The sequence below is a fragment of the Myiozetetes cayanensis genome, unplaced genomic scaffold, assembly GCF_022539395.1.
Source record: "Myiozetetes cayanensis isolate MyiCay16 unplaced genomic scaffold, myiCay2020 scf18, whole genome shotgun sequence".
Lineage (NCBI taxonomy): Eukaryota > Metazoa > Chordata > Aves > Passeriformes > Tyrannidae > Myiozetetes > Myiozetetes cayanensis.
The window spans coordinates 8,740,350-8,759,820 of NW_026087389.1; the positions used below are offsets into that span (position 1 = coordinate 8,740,350).

Below are 19,471 nucleotides of genomic sequence, written 5' to 3' on the forward strand. Positions count from 1 at the left end.
GCCTCTTCAAATGTTTCATGTACTTTTGCCCGTGGAATATAAATATTTTTATTGTTTCAAAAGTATTATTTGAAATAAATCATGTTTCTTTAGGTGTGTTTATAGGCATGTATCTAAGGTATTCCCCTTCTTTCTTGCACATATATCATCATAAAAAACTCTTATTTTAGACTTATATGATAGAGTCTGATATAAATGTATGTATTTTTATCTTAGTGAATGTGTTCAGTGTTACATTTTGGAATGTAACTGAGCTGTAGATTTACCAATGGCCTTTCTGTAACTACAGTACCTACTTTTTTAAAGTAGGGAGAGAGATAAATCTATTCCTATAACAAATAAATAATACAATTTAAGCATATTGAACTAATATTATGAAGTGAACTTATGTATTTATTGCCAGTTGTTTGGAGATATGCAGGACTTAATTTCAGGCTCCCACTGCTCTGTCATAGCATCGTTTAAAGCAACATTTGCTATTGGATTTGAGTTACCAGTTTGAGTTTCAGTATTTTTATTTGTTTTTCAGCACTCAGATTACTGCAACTACCTGGTTCCTCAGCACAATTGCTCTACATGTAACCAGGAAATTTAGGGAGTTTCAGGCAACCACTTCTCCAATACTTTGGAGTTCTTTGGTGCATCAATTTCTTAGCACTTCAGAACATCAAGATTTAGAGTGGAGAGTTCCCAAAAACTACATCCATACATTTTGGTTTTTTCACCAAAAGCGATATGGGAAGCAAAGTGATGGATGGAACTAAGCCTTGACCACGGGCACAGGTTTAGCTGTGTGGCCAACTTGGTGATCTTACATGAATTATTTTGCATCTTGCTTAAATTTCTTCAAAAGTAAGATCAAGCCCCAGGATTGTAAGACACTTAGAGGTCTTCTGATGAAAGCACTTTTCAAGGACTTGATGGTATAATTTGTCCATTCATAAATATATATGCAGCTGGTACTGGAATCTGTTATGTCAAACAACAGCAATGGTCAGGATATCATGTTCTTTCCTTGGCACAGTAGGGAAATTTCTGCTTTTGAAGTGTTTGTGATTTATAAGAGGAACTGCTAGTCTTTCAGAATGAAACAGCTAATAGGTTCTTCCAGTTTGGTTTGATTTGCCCATCCATGTTAGGAGCATGAATAGATTAAAGATCGGATTTGTCTACAAGGGAGAGGAAAGAATCAGTAAGTTCTGGAAAGCTGGTGAACAGTTTGCTTTGCATGATGTTCTTATGACTATGGAGGAACAAGAAGGTGCTTCTGTGTTTTTATTGCTGTACTAGTAGAAACTTTTCATGTTTACATACTTGCATGTATGTATGTATGTACTGTCCTTGGTTGAACTCTCAAATTGCCATAATCAGCTGAAGTATGTAACTTGCTCAGAGTTAATGCCTTCCTAGGTTGACCTAAGGAAACCTAAGAATGTTTGAGTGTTTATCTGCAAATTTCGGGTGACAACATCTCATTAGTTGAGCTACAAGTAGTCCTTAACTAATGAAAAATTGTTTAAAAGTTTAAAAAACAAGTCTACAGTGCCGCCTCACAATTTTAAAGTAAAACCCAGCATCTGAATAGTGATAATGAGTAATTACTTTTAACAACCCTAAGTAGTGACAAAAAGTTGTTTATTGTACTTTTTTGTCATCTTCTCGGAGGGGTGGCTAATTACAGAGAAATACCCATCTGTTAGAAATAGGCTTGTTCAAAAATAATAGGTAAATTAATCATTGTTTCCCCATACATTAAGCATATTTTCCCAGATTTCAGCCTTTAAAGTTTTATCTGTGCTCTTGAGTAATAATGTAGGATTGTTGGGGGATGTCAAGGTTGTGCTGCTGTTGTGATTTAACCCCAGCAGGCAGCTGAGCCTCACACAGCTGCTCTCACTCCTCCTGCAGTGGGATTGGAGAGAGAATATACAAGGGTAAAGGTGCAAAAAGTCGTGGGTTGAGATAAAGACAGTTTAAGAGTTAGAGCAAAACCTCCACATGCAACCAAATCTAATCAAGGCATCTTCTTCTTCCCACGGGCAGGCAGATGCTCAGCCACCTCCAGGAACTCAGGGTTTCATCATGTGTAATGGCTACTTGGGAAGACAGCGTAACTCTGAACTTCCCCCTTTCCTTTTTCCCCACAGTTCATATTGCTGAGCATGACACCATATGGTCTGGAATATCCCTTGGATCAGTTGGGATCAGCTGTCCCAGCTATGTCCTTTCCCACCTTCTTGACCCCCTCCCAGCCTCCTCACTGCTGTGGTGGGGTGAGGAGCAGAAAAGGCCTGGACTCCGTGTACGCCCTGACCAGCAGTAATGAAAACACCCCTGAGTTATCAACCCCGTTTCCAGCACAAATCCAAAGCATAGCCCTGTGCAAGCTGCTCTGAAGGAATTTAACTGTATCCCATCCAAAATCAGTACAGCTACTTACAAGACTTGAAGTAAACAGAACATGAAAATGACCCTGTTTATCATTTGAAAGGAAACCTAATTTTTTTTTGTGATCATGGCTGTGGTCTGAATTTATTAGAAATGTTCAAATTCAGAGTCCTTGGTGTCTTTGTGAGATGACCTGAATAGTGAGCAATAAACTTCTGCATTATAATTCACATTTGAAGATATGTCCTCAGGAAGTAAAATAGACAAGCAATGTATTGTGTTTACCTTTAAGCTGACAAAGAGTCTATGTAAAGTGACAGAGGCATTTTTAGGAAAAGAAAGAAAATAATGTTTTTCTAGTTAGCAGGCCCCAAGATAAGACAAGTTTAAGGGGCCAAAGAATGCGTGATTATTAAAGGCTACTGGGTTCTCAGTTCAAACAAATTGAATTCTTTCATAGTCTGAAGGGCTGTGGAAATCTAGCAGAGTGTAGACTGCTGAAATAAAATTTGCATGTAAAGTGATTTTATATACGCAGGGCTATAGCCACCAAATTTGAATTGGAGAAAGAAATCTCATTACTCATCTTGTAAAAGAAGTAATTCTTAAATTCCATATTTGTATCACTGACATAAAAGTTCTGCATATGAATGGATTTTTTGTGATTTCCCAAAGATACTGGATTATTGAATTGACAAAGATCTGTTCTATTCTCTCCTGCCTTTTCTTTTATAGGATAACTGATTTAGGCAATATTAAAAGAAGATTGTATTTGTCAACAGTCCACAAGGAGTTGTCTGTAACCTCTCTGCATGCAAAAATTCCTCTGTTTATGATCAAGCGCAAAATAGTAGGTGCCTTGGGAATATTCCTCGCGCTCTGGTTGAGCATGCTTTTTAATCAGAAATGTTTTATGTATGTTTATAGACTTGTTGAAATTATGGTTTGATTTAGAACTCAGTTCCTACTGATTCAAGACACGTGTGTGTGTCCCCTCGACCAGATGGCAGCAGAACTACTTAATACTACTCTATCCTTCTTCTTATATTAGGAATTCATTCCCCTTTCCCAAGAGTAATGCTCTTTGTGATGTGTTTCTCTCTCCTGTCGATTCAGCCTTTGTAAAATGGTCTGTGTCCCTGATACTTTTTCATCATAGGGCTCCTGTTCACATGTCCCTTCTCCTGTAGTGACCTTGGATTGCATTCTCTGGAGCTGCAGGTAGATTGTAGCGGATGGCTGCTCTCACATTCTTCAGGTTCTTCCCAATTCTGGCATAAATATAACAAAGCATATGTCAAACTAATGAAAATAAAACAATAATCATCTTCTCCGTGTCCTCCTTTCCCATGCCCAGCCACAACATATGGTAATAGCTGCCAGGATACAAAACCTGATGGTTACCACATAGCCATGTGAGGACTGAAGTCTCAAATACTGCTTCAGAAAATAAATTTGATATGAGAATAGTTAGATTTCAAGTATTTTAAAATATACATCTGCACCAAGAGAACTAGATAACAAATGGTATACTAAGCAGCTGAGAATTTAAGGCTAGACATGAGAGAGAATATTTTACAAAAACCTCTGAATAGTGCAGGAGAGTGTAGCACATTGATGTTAGTGTTGTAACAGTGTTTCGTGAACCAAATAGCCATCTAATGAGAATTAAAACAGGTATTTAAGTAGGATCTTTAGCAATCTAGGCAATTGTCATTATCTGATTTTCCTTTTGGAAAGGTATTACCATGAAGGGATAACACTAATTATAAAAAAGTAGTAGTTTGAAGATGTTCTGATACGTTGCAGTCTTGTCCAAACTAGAAATTTACCGTATAATTTCATTATGGAAGGGATGCAAATTATGGAGAGGTCCTTTTGTTATGAATCTCAGAACGAAATCATCAAAGAATCTTGAACTTGAACTGCAGTAACTCTAAATTATGAAATAATTCTGAATAACAATTCCTCTTCCCCCCAAGAAATCCTTCAACAAATATACTTTCTTACAAGTTAGCTGCAAAACATATTGTGGATATGCTGTGCTGAACTCCCTTGGGCTGGCAGTCACTAGGTCATATGTCCTTATCTGTTTTTATGTCCTTATCTGTCAAAGTAATTGTTCAAAATGCAAATACAGCGATATCTTACTTTGATATCAAAATGTTATGCATCATGAATCACAGCCTGTGAGAATCTAATACTCCGTTGACACTCTGTTTGTAAAGAACTATACACTCATACTCTGCTGCAGTGATTTGTGTTGGGATTTCACTAAAGAGTATTTTTTCTCTTTTCTAGTGGTGCAATATGTGTATTGACTTGGTAGCATTCACCAGTGAAATATTCAGAGGAGCTGTCTTCCAGTCTTTGGATGGAATTATTATTTCAGCTAACTGTAAGCTAAGAAAGATCTTCACTTTAAAATCCAAGCCACAAGATACAGCTGAGGAAAATGGTGTGTTTTAATTACTATCTACTCCTAATCATAACTGTTCACATAAAATCAAAGGCTTCTTTTTCATCAGATTGGTAATTTGAAAGGTTATATGATTTCGGGGAAATTAAGGTGGTAGCACAGCATATTAAATCTACCAGTGGCAGACTTTAGGCAACTAATTAAATATGTGTGTACTCCTCTGTTTTAAACATTGAATTCCTTGGAAGTATTATATTGAACAAATTCAGGTAAGATTTATCAAGTAGAGAGCTTGTTTTAATAAGGGTATCTTATGCTGATAGAAAGCAGGTTTTGCCAAGAAGAGAGTGTCTGAAAGGAAAGAGAAATACTTAAAACTTAGCAACATTTGCTGTTTGTTTTCTTAATTTTGGACATTAGCAGATGATGAAAAATTTCTTCTTTAAATAATCCAGGACAAAACTGTTACAAAATGATATTATATGAAACAGAGCTATGAAACTATCATAAACACCTCTGATCTTATGTCCATTTATTCTAATGTGTCCTTGTTTACCAGGAAAATAATGTTGGTGGTGAGCTGAGAAATGATTTTTTTTTGTATTAGAGCAGGATATTGGTCAAAGTTTACCAGTCTCCATACTACAATCATAATCCTGAATCATCCTTTTCCAAGGGAGAGAACTTCATTCCTCACTGGTATTTGCAGTAATAGAGAAGGAATTGCAAAAGCACAGCTGGCACTTTCTTATTTTAAAAGCACCCTAGGTGTAGTTCAGCTTCAATTTCATTCACATTTTCATTTTGTGGCTTTTAAAGAACATATCTGAAAAAAGGGTTCTGGTTTGAGAAGGAGGGATAGCCAGCAGTATTGTAAATGTAACAAAATACATCTTCCATTTGGAAACCCTAAACCAATAGGGGAGAATAAGCAATCCTTGTGATTACTCCTCTGATTTCTTGTAGGTAATGCTGGGGGAAAAAATAATTTAAAAAATGTCTGCAGAGAGAATTTGGTAAATTCTCAGCAGGAAACTGCAGTTAGAGGTCTCACTGGCATTAATTTAATTTAATTCCATTGGTGCATTGTTTTCTCTCTTCCATTCTAAACAGTTTTTGAAATGTGCTTAAATGTTCTAAATGAGTTCCAAAAGTCTAAAATGTAGTTAGCATAATGAGTAGACAGCTTTAATAAACTGTGTGCATAGTAAAATATTGTACTTCTAATTACTTCATTATCAATTCTATGATTATTACACAGCTGGTGGGCATTAGTATTTTCTGTATATTTATGTATTTCCTCAGCCAGGCAATTCATAGGATCATAGAATTGTTCAGGTTGGAGAAGACCCTTAAGATCATTGAGCCCAACCATTAACCCAGCACTGCCACCACTAACCCATGTCTCTGAGAGCGAAATCCAGGGATAGTGACTTCAGCACTGCCCTGAGCAGCCCGTTCCAGTGCTTGACAACCCTTTCAGTGAACAAATTGTTCCTAATATCCAATCTAAACCTCCCCTGGAACAACTTGAGGCCATTTCTTCTTGTCCTGTTCTTGTTACCTGGGAGAAGAGACCAACACCTACCTCACTGCAAGCGATAAGGTCTCCCCTCAGCCTTTTCTGAATGTTGAACAACCCCTGTTCCCTCACCTTCTCCTCTGGTCTTGTTCTCTAGACCCTTCTTAAACTTACATTGCAGCTGAAGGTTTGGCTGAATTTAAATGATTCTACACTTCATACCCAATTGCAGAAAAAAAAAATAGTATGGGGTTTTTTATTATTAATTAAGTTTCAGATAACAATCACTATTTGATAAAGCATTTGCCCTCTCAGACAGCTGGACCAGTTGGTTGAGCTCCACTGAATGCAATGACATTGCAATTTGTAATGAGAGTTGTCATGCTTAAGCCCCAGCCATCAACTAAGCACCACACAGCTGCTCACTCGCCTTCTACTTGAAGTAGAAGGGTAAAAGTAGGAAAAGTCATGGGTTGAGATACAAACAGTTTAATAATTGAAATATTATAATAATAAATTGTATTGGGGGGGGAAGAGAAATAAATCCCAAGAAAAACAAATTATACAAATGAAAAACAATTGTTCAGCAGCAGCAGCCCCCTCAGTCAGCTTTCCCTCTAGTTGATGTGCTGAGCACATTGCCATATGGTCTGGAGTATCCCCTGGGTCATTTGGGGTCAGCTGTCACTGCTGTGTCCCCTCCCAGCTCCTTGTGCACTCCCAGCCTCCTTGCTGGCAGGGCAGCATGGGAAGCTGAAAAGTCCTTGTCTCCTTGTCTTAGTGTAAACACTCCTGAGCAACAACTAAAACAACATTTCTCATCCCAAATCCAAATCCAAACTGTACCAGCTACTAGGAAGAAAATTATCCCAGCAGAAACCAGGACAAGGTTGAGTTCTTTGCTTCTAGCACCTCCTTGGTGGTAGAAGCAGTGATTTCAAAGTGTGTGTGTGTTATTTTTTTTAAGCCACAAGTTTACAGTATGCTTTGTATTCTTAAAAATGATGGGAAATGCAAAGGAGAAACCATTTATACTTAGAAATTATTTCTATATGAGATCATTGAGATAGAAGAGGAAATAATTCATCTTCTCTGCCCCACAATACTGAGGTATACAAGCTTGATCTATACCTAGTTTCTGGTTTCCATAGTAATCTCAAAATTCTATATGGGGTTTTTATCACTAAGTATTGTCCAACAGTGATAAATAATGTACTGGCTGGGCAAAAAAAGTGGTTGAAAAAATACATCCACTACTGAAGCACAACATGGAACACTTGAATTTTTTTATTAGTATCTCAATACTCAATCCATTATTCAAGTTTGGCTTTTGGGTTATGTTTTCCTTTTCTTATCCTTGGAAAATGGGCTAATATTCATTTCCTTACTGTATTCAAGTCTTCTAAAATTTGGAAGGAATTGGCATCATAACATCAAGAATGATTCTGACATGGATTCCTTTCTTCAAAGAGAATAGCTTTCATAAACTCAGTGTATATTGGTTATCAAAGGGAAAGCAGAGATAGATCACATTCTACTAGTGCCTGGTGTCACATGAATACATAGGCTGACAGCTTTTTAGTTTATTATGGAAGTGTAATGGTGTCCAAATTTTGAAATTAAAGCTTGTGAAATTCTTTATTTGCGTATATGGCACTTCTCCTTTTGCTACTTCAGTACCACTGGTATAAATACCATTTTCAGGTGTTCATTTTATATAAAAATCACTATATCAGCGTTACAATTAAAGCTGAGTTGTAATAAAAATTTTTTAAAAATGTACTTTCTGATTCTGTTTTGCTTGTGCATTTGAGAAATCAGAAGTTGATTTCAAAGAAGTTGATTTACTCTTCCAGCCACTAGTGTATATTACTTTAAATCATTCAAAATTTTTGACCAAAAATATTTACACAATATAATTTTAAAATTTACATGCTTATGGTCTTAAAAGTGAACAATTACAGCAAATTTTTCATATTACTGTAATCTATTAAATTGCTATAGCCATGTGAACTAAAGTATGTGTAATCTACCGAATAATGTAAGTTGAATTTAATTCCATAGTGTCATGTGAGTGAAGCCCATGTTTTTTGATTCTAGTTACAAGCGTTGTTCCTTCTGTGCCTCGTGATCCCACAGATGTTATTCCTCGAACCTGCCGGCTAAATACGGATGTGCCACAAGTTACTCAACTGCTGAACCTAACAAAAATTCACAAGCCAGAAATAAAATGTAGGGCATATCCACTACAAGAAACAGGTATCCTGTTGTATTAAAATACTGTGAATACGATCTTTGCTGTATGTGTACAACAATGGATTTTTTTTGTAAAAGTTCCAGTGTCTTAAAATAAAATGTGACAACTCTTGCAGAGCTGCAGTGCCATGAGCACGTAGACCTGTTTTGTACTTTGAGATCTATGTGCAGTCTGAACAATTCTAATTCAGGTGTGGGGTTTATAACTGTATTTGAGATATGTCATCTGAATGTACATTGAAGCATTGTACAGTGAAGTTGGTACACTTCTTTTTAAACTCTTGTTCACATAAACTTTTTAAACTTTTGTTCACATAAATGAAACTGTTCTGACAATATGACCATGCAGTCTCCTCAGCTTATACTCTGAAATAGGAGATCTTATATTATTGGTGTCTCAGAGTTATTCGAATGTTTCCGTAAGCTACAAGATAATAAACCATATAATTCAGATTTTGGCAGCATTGCATAGAAGAGATTTATTAAAGAAGCTGAGCAGTCATGTGCTAAGATACAAACTATTGACTTGGGTAAAAGCTAAGAGAAAGAAAAGAGAGGATTAAATTTTAAATTACTGCTCCAGCTGAAAGCTAACAACAGGAGACCTCAAAAGTGGTTTTTTTCTAGGCTCTGTATTGTTTATTATAGTCATGGATAATCTCTACAGAGATGTGAATTACATGGGATAAAAACTGTGATGTGATACAGCTACTAGTTTAATAAAGAATGGGACTTCAGAGAGTTTTAAAGTTGTGAGATGGGCAATCCCCTATGTACTTTTTCGTGAAAAACAGAACAGACCAGGTAACGTGCAGGAAACATCAGAGTCTGTGAAGCAAGGTTTCAGTTTACTGTTTTTATTTCTTGTGGCCACTGCGTTGAGAAATTATGATCTAGGGACCACTGTACTGGGTAAATGTGTAACATAATTCCCTGTAAAATCTAGCTTTGCTAAATGCAAAAGATTGTACATTGAGGAGGAATGTTAACTATAGTTAAGCTTTGAAGTATCAAAATTAAATGACTCAAGGAAGGAAGGTTATCATCACCATAGATACAGCACAGTAGAATTTTCAGATTTTAATATGTTTTAAAAAACTAAGATAGTAGCAGGAAATTCAAATACATATGAAATGAAAAAGGTATCAAACCTTTAAATCAGTTTTGCATTATTATCTGAAATACTTTATACATTATCAGTTCAACCATCTCAGAAAAGATCTTACAGACCAAGAAGTGATTCAGGGAGAAGCAGCATGAATGAAAAATTCTCATGTGAAGATAAGCTGAAGTACAAAGAAAGTTCAATAAAAGCTGTTTTTCCTATCTCATGGCACAAAACCAAGAGAAAATGCCCTGTTACACAGAATATGACTAAAATATGGAATCCACTGCTACAAGAAGCTGGTCAAGAAATTTTTATGATTCCAAAATCATTTGGCCATTTATATGGATAAGAGTAATGTATTCAGCACCAGTAAAAGTGTCAAGGGAAAATTTAATCTTTTACTTCCCAGTTTTTCCAGCCTTACTCTGAGAACTGTGTTGAAGGCAGATGATTTCATACATCTCTCCTGAAATTGTCTTGGGGCAGTTGTGAAGCATTTGGGTTTGGCCTTTGTTTGAAACTGGATGTGTAAGAGAGATTATTGGCTTGTTTTAGACTAGGACTTCCTGTGGGTTTGTGTTTACGTTGGCATGTCTGTCTGCATCAGATTTGTAAGCCAAGAATCGTAGAAACTGAACTGTAGCTGCAAATGCCAAGATTTAAAGGGTGTTGGACTGAAGTAGTTTAGAAGTGGGTCTGAACAAGTAAATTAGATAAAGAACCCATTTCCAACACATCTTCATCAATGTAGGCATTGTTAGAAGTGGTGCTGTAGGTAAAGAAGATACATTTTTATCCCACTGGGCTTAGTACTTTCTCACTCCTGAGGATTCTCATCTTTAGTATTTGAATTTAGGGAATAATCATTTCCACCATTTCTGTTAAAATGCTCTGGAAATACATGTGCAAAGTATTGACCAAAGGAATAAGATTACAGAGAATGATAACCACTGGTTAAGTTTAATAATATACCATCTCATGAAACTCTAAGGAGAAATAAACTTTGAGAACAACCTTGATAATATCAAAGGTTTTTAAAAAACACTTTTTAAACTTTTTTTCTTCTGCTTTTACCAGAATACGAAGAAAACAACTCATAAATATTTCATCCTCCACCCTAAGCTCCCATGCTGGTGCTTTTTCAAGTTAATTTTTGTTCTGTCTCAATGTACCTCATTAGTAAAGGCAATCTTTGTCCTGTAGCAACTGAAATTAATAATAGGAGTTTTAAATTTTTGCTTAGAGTAAGACCCTTCATACATTTACGTGTTTAATTATATTCAGCAAATACCAGTTTTGTAATATTAAAGGGGAAATAATACTTTTAGAGTATTACTGCCCTACAAGTAGTCCAGCCAAAGTTCTATTGTAAAGTTATATTGTAAATTTGCCTTTGAAATATCAGTGGAAACTGTGGAATCCAGATTCTCAGAGTCTGTGTTCAAAAATAAATACTTCTTGACCTGATTGTCAAAATCCAAGGGACTGTAAAATTTAGATGAGTAGAATAGTGTGAATGATGTATCTAAACAGAAAAAATGACTGTTTATTTAAAACAAGACTCAGGTTTTACCATCAAGGCTATAAAGACATATAGCCTCTAGGAGTATATAGGGAAGTAATTAATGATAGCATCCCTCACCTGCATGAAAACTAAATGCCTTCAGTTTAAGGTCTAATCTTTTTTTAACCCCATCTTATGATAGCATGAGTTCCTCCAGACATGCTTTTCAAATTTCAGAAGCTGGCCTCCTTGAAAATAGAAGCTTTGTATATTTAAGTACATTTTAATTGGAAAATGTTCTTTTTATCCACTAAACTTTTTGTTTGTTTGATAATCAAAAGCCCTAATTATTTTTAGTATCATCCACTTTTAATTACACGTATTATTTCATCAACATTATGACATCAACACACTGTTATATGTAGATGTAGGTAATTAATTGCAGTCAATTAATGTGTTAATAAAGAGAGATTTTAATGCAAATCAGCTTTTCTAATTGGAGCTAACAACATCCCAAGGTAGTCAGCAAATTAAAGAAATTGATGTAAAACCAAAACAGGTCATCTAATCTTGTGAAATGGCAGCTGTTAGCAGCAACCAAATGTCACATTAGGAAAAAGGGGGGAAAGTAATGGCAGAAAGGAGCTTCTTTTGTGCTTATTAGTACAGTAAATTATGGTATTTGGAGGCTAATGCATGATCTGTTTTTCATTTCCTTGATGACACTGTAAATAAAGCTGATCTTGAAATAAGTTTATGAAAAATGCTTAGGGGAATCAACAAACTGTTTTATTTCTACTTAGTTTCTTTATGAAGGTGTCAGATCTCTAAAGTGAGATAGCAATTTAACACTGAAGTTATAGCAAGAAAATATCTTTGGACATTTTAAGTATTAAATATAAATTAATGTGAAGATACTGGTTTTATCAGCTCTGAAAAGGAGAATTCACTGACAATCCTGGAGAATTAAAAAAGAGGAAAATAGATAGTACATGCAGTTCTGCAACCCTGATGATAAAATTAATACATACTCATTTTCCTGTCCTTCCTTTTTAAACTTTTTCAGAACATTCACCTGCATTCCATGTTTACTTTTTGTTTGTCTTGCAGACTGGTTAGCAACTTCTGTGCTTGAAAAGAATTACATGAATAAATCTACACTTAAAGCAGTAAAAAAGTAAATAGTAAAAGGGGCCGAACATTTTACCAGCAATAGAGTGTGTTTGGAATATTAGGGCTCAGACCTGGCAATACAGCAGATTCAGTAATTTCAAAAAGCAAGCTACATGTAAATAGTTCTCTTAGCTGTGACTGATACCTTGACAGCCTTGCCTCAGGTTTTTTGTGTTATTATTTATTTATTCTGTTATTTATTAATTAGAGTTCTTTTTTCTTCCTGTCACAAGTTAGGTTTTCAATGAAGTTCTAAAGAATTCATGCAAACCAATTCTTTGTTTATAAATATCCCCCTTTTAAATAAATCTTTAAAGCAAGGGGATTAGAAATATTTCTCTAAAATAGACCAGAATATTCTTGCTTGTGTGTTGACACACTTTTATAAAATGTGCATTTGCAATTCCTATATTTCTAGGGATTGTGCTTTAAAGAAATATAGTTTTTAGGTATATGTAGTATTCATAATTCTTTTAGTTGATTTGAAAAATACTACTTTTTATTGTTTGTAAGTACTGTAATTTTTTTAACTGTTGTTTTTCTTTACTTAGGTAGCTTGGTTAATAGAGGACAAGGCAACATACGCAGCAGTAAAACTCAGGATATATCACATATTGCATTTGGATCGAAGATCCTTGGGCCACCTCCATCTTCAAACAAGAGAGTCAGTACAAAGGTACCTGGAGAGGTAAGAAGGTTTAAATTCCTACAACACTGCTGGCACTTCAGCAAAGGAAGAGATTGACAAGCAGAGGAATTATACTAAAGGTTTGTTTCAGAGGCTGTCTCTGGAGTACTCTGTTAGGTCATGGACCCCCAGTGCCAGAGATCCCAGTGGGAAGCAAGCAAAATGCTTGGGTGGCTACAGCACAGGGCATGGGTTCCTTCGTCCCCCAAGAAAGGGAGAGTCTAGTTGCTATTTTCAATTAATGCAGGGCTATAGAGAAGCCTCTTCTGAGAGGTGCCATGAAAGACCAAGAGGCAGAAGGCCCTAATTGCAGAGGGTCTCTGACTAAACATAATGATAAATATAATGATATAAAGTGGTTCAGTACCAGAACAGGGTCACAGGGATTTGTGGAACTCAGAACTTTCAAAGATGACAAAACATGACTGAAACAGGCTGATTTAATTTCAGCATCATGCCTAAAGAAGTCTTATTCTACCCTGACTACTGTGATTTCTTATCGTTCTTATTTTTCTGAATTTTTTGTTCTAGACTGCTGAAATTTGTGTATGTAAATATTTTTCCTTATGATGAGAGTTATGATACAGAGCAGAAACTGCATTTCAATATGGTCTGCTAGTCAGCCATACAGTAGCTCATGTGATGGAGTCAATTACAATGCCAGGGAAAACACCTGCTCTCAGTCTGTCAGCAAACAATATGCAGGTTTTGGGAATCTGGTCATGACTACAATTCCCAGATCCACTTCTGTAGGAAGTCACTTTAAAACCAGGATGTAAAATGAGAGTCCTTTCTCCCAAAAAGAAAAGACTCCTGAAGTCTAGAATAACTACAAGTTTTAGTCTTTTTATTCTGATAGTGAATTTTAATTTTTTTTTTTTCACTTTTCTTGTTTTCCCTTCACTCAGTGAAAAAAAAACTCTATTATTAGACTGTAAAAATCGAACATACCACACTGAATCACATCTGCCAGGAAGTTTCCTGAAAAGATAGTAATTTAAAAAAAAATATTTTTTTGAAATATTTATTTGAAAAATAAGCGTAATTCAAAATGTGTATTTACTTTGGAGTAGTTTGAAAGCTGTTACATTTTTTATCTTTTATCAAGAAAATTACATCTTTCAAGGTAACAAAGACCTCGGGTAGCAAAAGTAATAGATCATCCCAACTTCAAAATTCAGGAATGCCAGCTGAATCCATGCATAACATTGAGAAATTGGAGCTAATGTTCTCATCATGCAATGATTATTTAGATCAAGGAGGCAAAAGAAATACTCACCAAACAACTGAAGATATATGTCAAAATGGTAAGAGTATAAAGCAAAGAATATGGAGAGTTTTCAAACGGCCAAAATTTGTGCGTTATTCTGCTTTGGAATGTAAGACTTAATTCTTTGTTTTCCTAATCCTTTATCTGCCTTATTAATTACTGAAGATGTGATTATTAAATCATGGCTTATTCTCCTGTATGAGCTTGAATAAATGCTCATTTTCTCTGCAGGTATTTGCATTGTAAGTGTTTGAGCCAGGGATCAGCCCCTGCTGGCAGTAGCCACAGTTTATGCACATACTCTGCTTTCCCTCATGCTGTGCAAACAACTGAGCTGCTGCAGTGGCTCTTGATTATTTTGCAGCCTTTTGCAAGCCTGTTTTTTATAACTTCTATGATTTGCCCATCTTCCATACCTATTATTAAATTTTTACTTCCTTGTGATTGTCATATTCCTGCTACCCTACAAGACTCCCATGCTGTTTGGAAGATGTTTGTATCCCAGCACAGTGCTCCATTATGCACACAATATGAATGTTCACAGGCATTCATAAGCTTCTGCATTGCATTTCAGACCTTGAAATTCAGACTCAGAAAACATCTATGAGTGGAGAAGCAGATTTTCAGCTCGCCTCACCACAAGTACCATCACCAGACAAGAACAGTCATAAAAGATTATCTCTAAAAAATGCAGCCAAAAACACATGGGAGATAACCAGTGGTATGATGCTTATTTTATGTTATTTTACATTTCATTTCTATGTGGTGTGAGGAACTATCTGTTGTTAATTTCAAAGGATCCAGAAGCAGTTCACATAAATATAAATGTCTGTGTTGTGGGGGATTATGGAAATCAAACACCCTGCAACAGAATTGCTTTTGAGCATTGATAAAGATTTGCAGGATTAAGCAGAGTACCAGAGCAGTGAATGAATATAAAAAGAAAAGTTTTCTGCCCTCATAATAAAAGGAAAAGAACTAAAAATAATTTATTCTTTAAATCTCTAATAAATTTAACACTGAAGATTCCAAACATGAAATTTTACTTGTCACAAATAAGAAATTGGAATATTAACTATGGTATCTATGTAATATTGGAGGGTTTGTTTGTTTATGAAGTTCAGTGGTGAATTATATTTTGTTCTTACTCACAGAAAGACACATTAGCTTATGTTTTGAGTTGTCTGTCAAAAGGTGTGGATATTTTTTTGTCACACAGTGTCAATCAACTTGCTCTGCCCGTGTCTGGGAAGTGCATTGTTGTGGCAAAAGTAGCCCTTGTCTCTATGGAAAAGTAGTGTTACTTTCTGTTAAAAGGCATAGCCACCAATTTGAAAAGTGGTCAGACTACTCAAATGTGCTCAAAATTGACCAATGAGATTTTCCTTCACATTGTGAGAGATTTCCGTTTTGTTTATTCTTTGAAGATGTTTAGAAGCAATTATGTACTATGACAGTGTCAGTAATTGCTATTTTGGGTGTCATAATTTGACTGAAACAGATGCAAGATGTTCAGGCAAGTAGAACCTTTTGGAGAATTTTTTAATTTACCTGAATTTTGAGGACTCTGGGTCAGGAGTCACAAATCTTAACTTGTTCTTCATCTAGAACACCAGGGTCCCTATCTAGGAGTAGAATTTCAGAAAATTGAATCAACACTTGTTATTTTATGTAAATATAAGTGATATGAAAAGACAGAGCAGTAGACTGGCATGTCTAGCTGTCCTCGTATAAATTCAGAAGCAGAGAACTAAGGAAGAACGCTATGTATAAGCTCTGACCTTTTGCTGTTTCTGTTTGCAAGAATGAAAACTGTTTCTATACAGTCTTAATTGTGGGCACAGGCAGATAAATGTATGATGTGAGTTTGTAAGGTACAATTCTACAAACTTCTTTCCCTGTATTTTCATTGCCTGTCATTGGTAGCTCAGTTTGCAGATTTCAGTTTCTCTTCAATACATGAAATTATCTAATTGTTTGTAGATAACTTAATGATTTCTTTATTGTGTAGTACTGGATTTATTTGCACTCACATTCTAATAAAAACAAAGAAACTATGATTTCTGTCATAACTTGAGTTCTAACTGTATTTCATGCATTGTCAAGGTTGTAACCCCATAATCTTCAGGACAGATCTTCTAGTGAGGAAACTCCCAACTGATCTTACCCCAGAGTGAACAACCCCAAGTCTGGCCCAGTGGTGATGACTCAGCCAAAATCATAGTCCTGACACTTCTGACAAAGTGTAAATTTACATAAACCTATGACAAGTCCTTGAAACAAAACCACATTCCCCAAGCCAAGTACAAGCTTCCATGGTTTCTGGCTCCTCTTTTACACTGTGGTCAAAGCAATTTGTACCAACAAGAATCCACCCCACACTACTCTTATCACCAGGAATTTAATATTCTTGAGCCCTGTGCAGCCATAGCCTATGGAGATCTTGGAGCAGCACTGCACTTGTTCTGCCATTGGCTTGAGTAAATATTAATTTAAATTTGCCGGGGGTAGGGGAACTTTCATAAGCAGTTGTTCTTATTACCTTAGAGATTAGGCATTGCTATTTATAATAATGTCTCTTAGATTTATTATAACCTCAGATCAGCATGTCTTCTGTAGCAGGTGTGCTGTACCTTTACCAAGGTAAATAGTTTTTAACCAAGGGAAAAAAATAAAACGAGTGAATGTTGTTTATGCCAATCTTATTTACTCAATGCCGAAACCTTCATTAAAATGTTAGGCTGCAATTAGAAGCTTTAGCATAAGTCTGACTATGTAGAAGAGCTAATTAGATGTTAAGGTGATCATTCTTGCATTTATGTTGTTTGCTGCAATGTTGTGATTACACAGTAGTTTGCATATTTTGCTAAGAAGGTACTCCAAATTATTTGTTACAATTGACATGGAAATGCTGAGTTGAAAAGAAATTGTAGTGGAGTTTTTGTTGGAGAGGTAATGGGATTTTGTTTGGTCCAAAACTCCCTGTAGCCTATACAAGAAGTTACAGAAGTTGCTGAACTCTGTAACCACCATAAAATGTCATCTTAAAGCCTTACAGACTTTTCTGCCTTCCCCCTCATATTTCATTAAGAATAAGTACTGTGCTATGCAAACTAATATGTACATTTAACTTATTCCTAACTCAAGTATATTTCTCTAACATCTCTGGAAATGAATGTTGTTCTTTTCAGGGAGGCTTAGACTAAAAAAGCAGAATATCCAGGCTAAATATTATCCAGATACTAAGTCTTTTAAAGTAGTTCTTTATACTTCTGGAATACTTTTTATTTGGGCAAGACATTACTCACTATGTTGAGTTAAGTGATATGTAAGGAGTTTGTGGATGTCTGAGGCAGTCAGGAGTGTAAGACTGTAATTGCCTACTATTCTCTAAACACTTGACAAAAACTGTTACTTAAACTTTCTTTTCCAAGTTTTGAAACTTTATTTAAAATTTACTTAAAATCTCAAGAGCAAGTGATTTATCACCTTTTTTTGTGTCAGAATTCATTACACAATTTTATCTGTAACGCTGCCTGGAAATAAACAGCATTAGAAGTTATTCTAGAATGAGAATAGAACAGTTGAGACTGTAGCTAGGGAAGTTGTTATTAAGTCAGTAGGCCAAAATAAAAATTAAGCCACTTCTCTACTCATTCACAGTCCTTTGTGCATAAGAATTAGTGAATTCTCATAAAGTGGGTTGTACACTAAACATGTAACCACACCTTAGAGGGCTTGTTACAGTGGTCTGAGCTGTGGGCATTTGATAACTGCTAAGGCAGCATGACACTTGTCCAATTTAATTTCATGATGGGGAAAAGGCCTTCTGAATATTAAAGAAGTGTATGTTATACACTTGGTCTAAGTCAAGCCACTGCCACGGAAACTTAGTAAAATGTATCTAGACTACAATGTGGAAGGGTGGGTGCCAGAGTGGTCCAAACACTGCAGAGTGCTGAGATAGGGAAAAATAAAAAAATCTTCTTAGCTAGGTAAGTTTGAAGATTTTGTTGTTGTTGTTTTGAAAAATGTAGCAAGTACTTTTCTCTGGTTCCTGGATATTAACTGGAGTTTCATAGCTTTACTAGCTGTCTTAAGTAAACTGGAAAAATCACAGCACCCAGTAAGAAGACAGCTGTTTCTTCTGGCGTCACATTCTTCTTTCTCTTGCCTTCATTTATGTTGGTTCAGACTTCACCTCCACCCCTAAAGCTGCTGAGTCTGCCTGAAGTGGTAACTTTACAAAGCTAAAACTAAAATACTAGAGTAAACCTATTGTCTTCTCTGATGGCAAGCATTTTATTACTGCAGAGTTACGTTATTATTACATTTTTAGGGGTTTTTTATTGAGGCTTTTTCAATATGGTTGATGATAACTTGTTTTATGGAGCCAGAAAGTTTCAATATCTAGTGAATAATCCACACCACACTACCTTTAATGAAGATAAGGGAGTATTGGATACTTGAGCAATTCTCCTTTTCTCAGATGCTATTTGAGATTGGTTTTAATCAATCAAATTGACATTTTTTTCTATACCATCATTCCAAACAGTAAAATATAAGTTAACAATAAGAATATAAAAATGGTCTTTTCATGTGCATCAGCTGCACTCAATCTTTAAATCCATTTCTGGAGTTTATTGTTTGTTTTAAAATTGTCAGATTAGTAGTGACTGTATTCAGGGAAACTTGGTGAAACAGATATCTTCATATGTTTTTTATGTCACACTATTTTTCATCAGAGAGGTTGTTTGAAATTGAGATTTAAACCATAAGTTCTAGATGTAAAAGAAAATGCAGAATTTCAGCCATGAAGAAGCAGCAAATTGTAATCTGATGAACTTTCCACCAATGTGTGTTTATTTTTTTAAGTGTCAGCCACAAAAAAAATGCCTATAGAAAAAGATCAATGGCCAAATTTAATACAATTGTGTTTTCCTAGAATAAAATTCAGTTGCAGGTCTCAAATCTTGACACCTAAATAGTTTTAGGTTTGCAAATTGAAGGCCCACATGTTGTGCACCAAAGTCTGTGTACTTTTTGATCTGTGATCTAGAAATGTGTTTGATTAACTTTGCTGCACATTGAAAGCAGCCTGATCTTTTTTATTACATCATCACTTTTCCAACTGTATAAATCT

The 19,471-nt window shown here is 35.5% G+C and overlaps 1 protein-coding gene across 7 annotated transcripts in view; it reads left to right on the top strand.

Annotated features, from left to right (window-relative positions):
• Positions 1–19,471, top strand: part of CFAP20DC (CFAP20 domain containing) — a 66,554-nt gene that overhangs the window by 15,979 nt on the left and 31,104 nt on the right. For 4 of the 7 annotated variants that reach the window (XM_050313163.1, XM_050313162.1, XM_050313164.1 and 1 more), the window contains exons 6-11: positions 3,124–3,238; positions 4,690–4,846; positions 8,430–8,588; positions 12,922–13,058; positions 14,167–14,365; positions 14,903–15,049. In XM_050313163.1, the coding sequence (XP_050169120.1) occupies positions 3,124–3,238; positions 4,690–4,846; positions 8,430–8,588; positions 12,922–13,058; positions 14,167–14,365; positions 14,903–15,049 (914 nt within the window). The remainder of the gene's footprint in view (positions 1–3,123; positions 3,239–4,689; positions 4,847–8,429; positions 8,589–12,921; positions 13,059–14,166; positions 14,366–14,902; positions 15,050–19,471) is intronic. The other 3 variants (XM_050313165.1, XR_007628707.1, XM_050313166.1) reach the window with 3 other exon arrangements.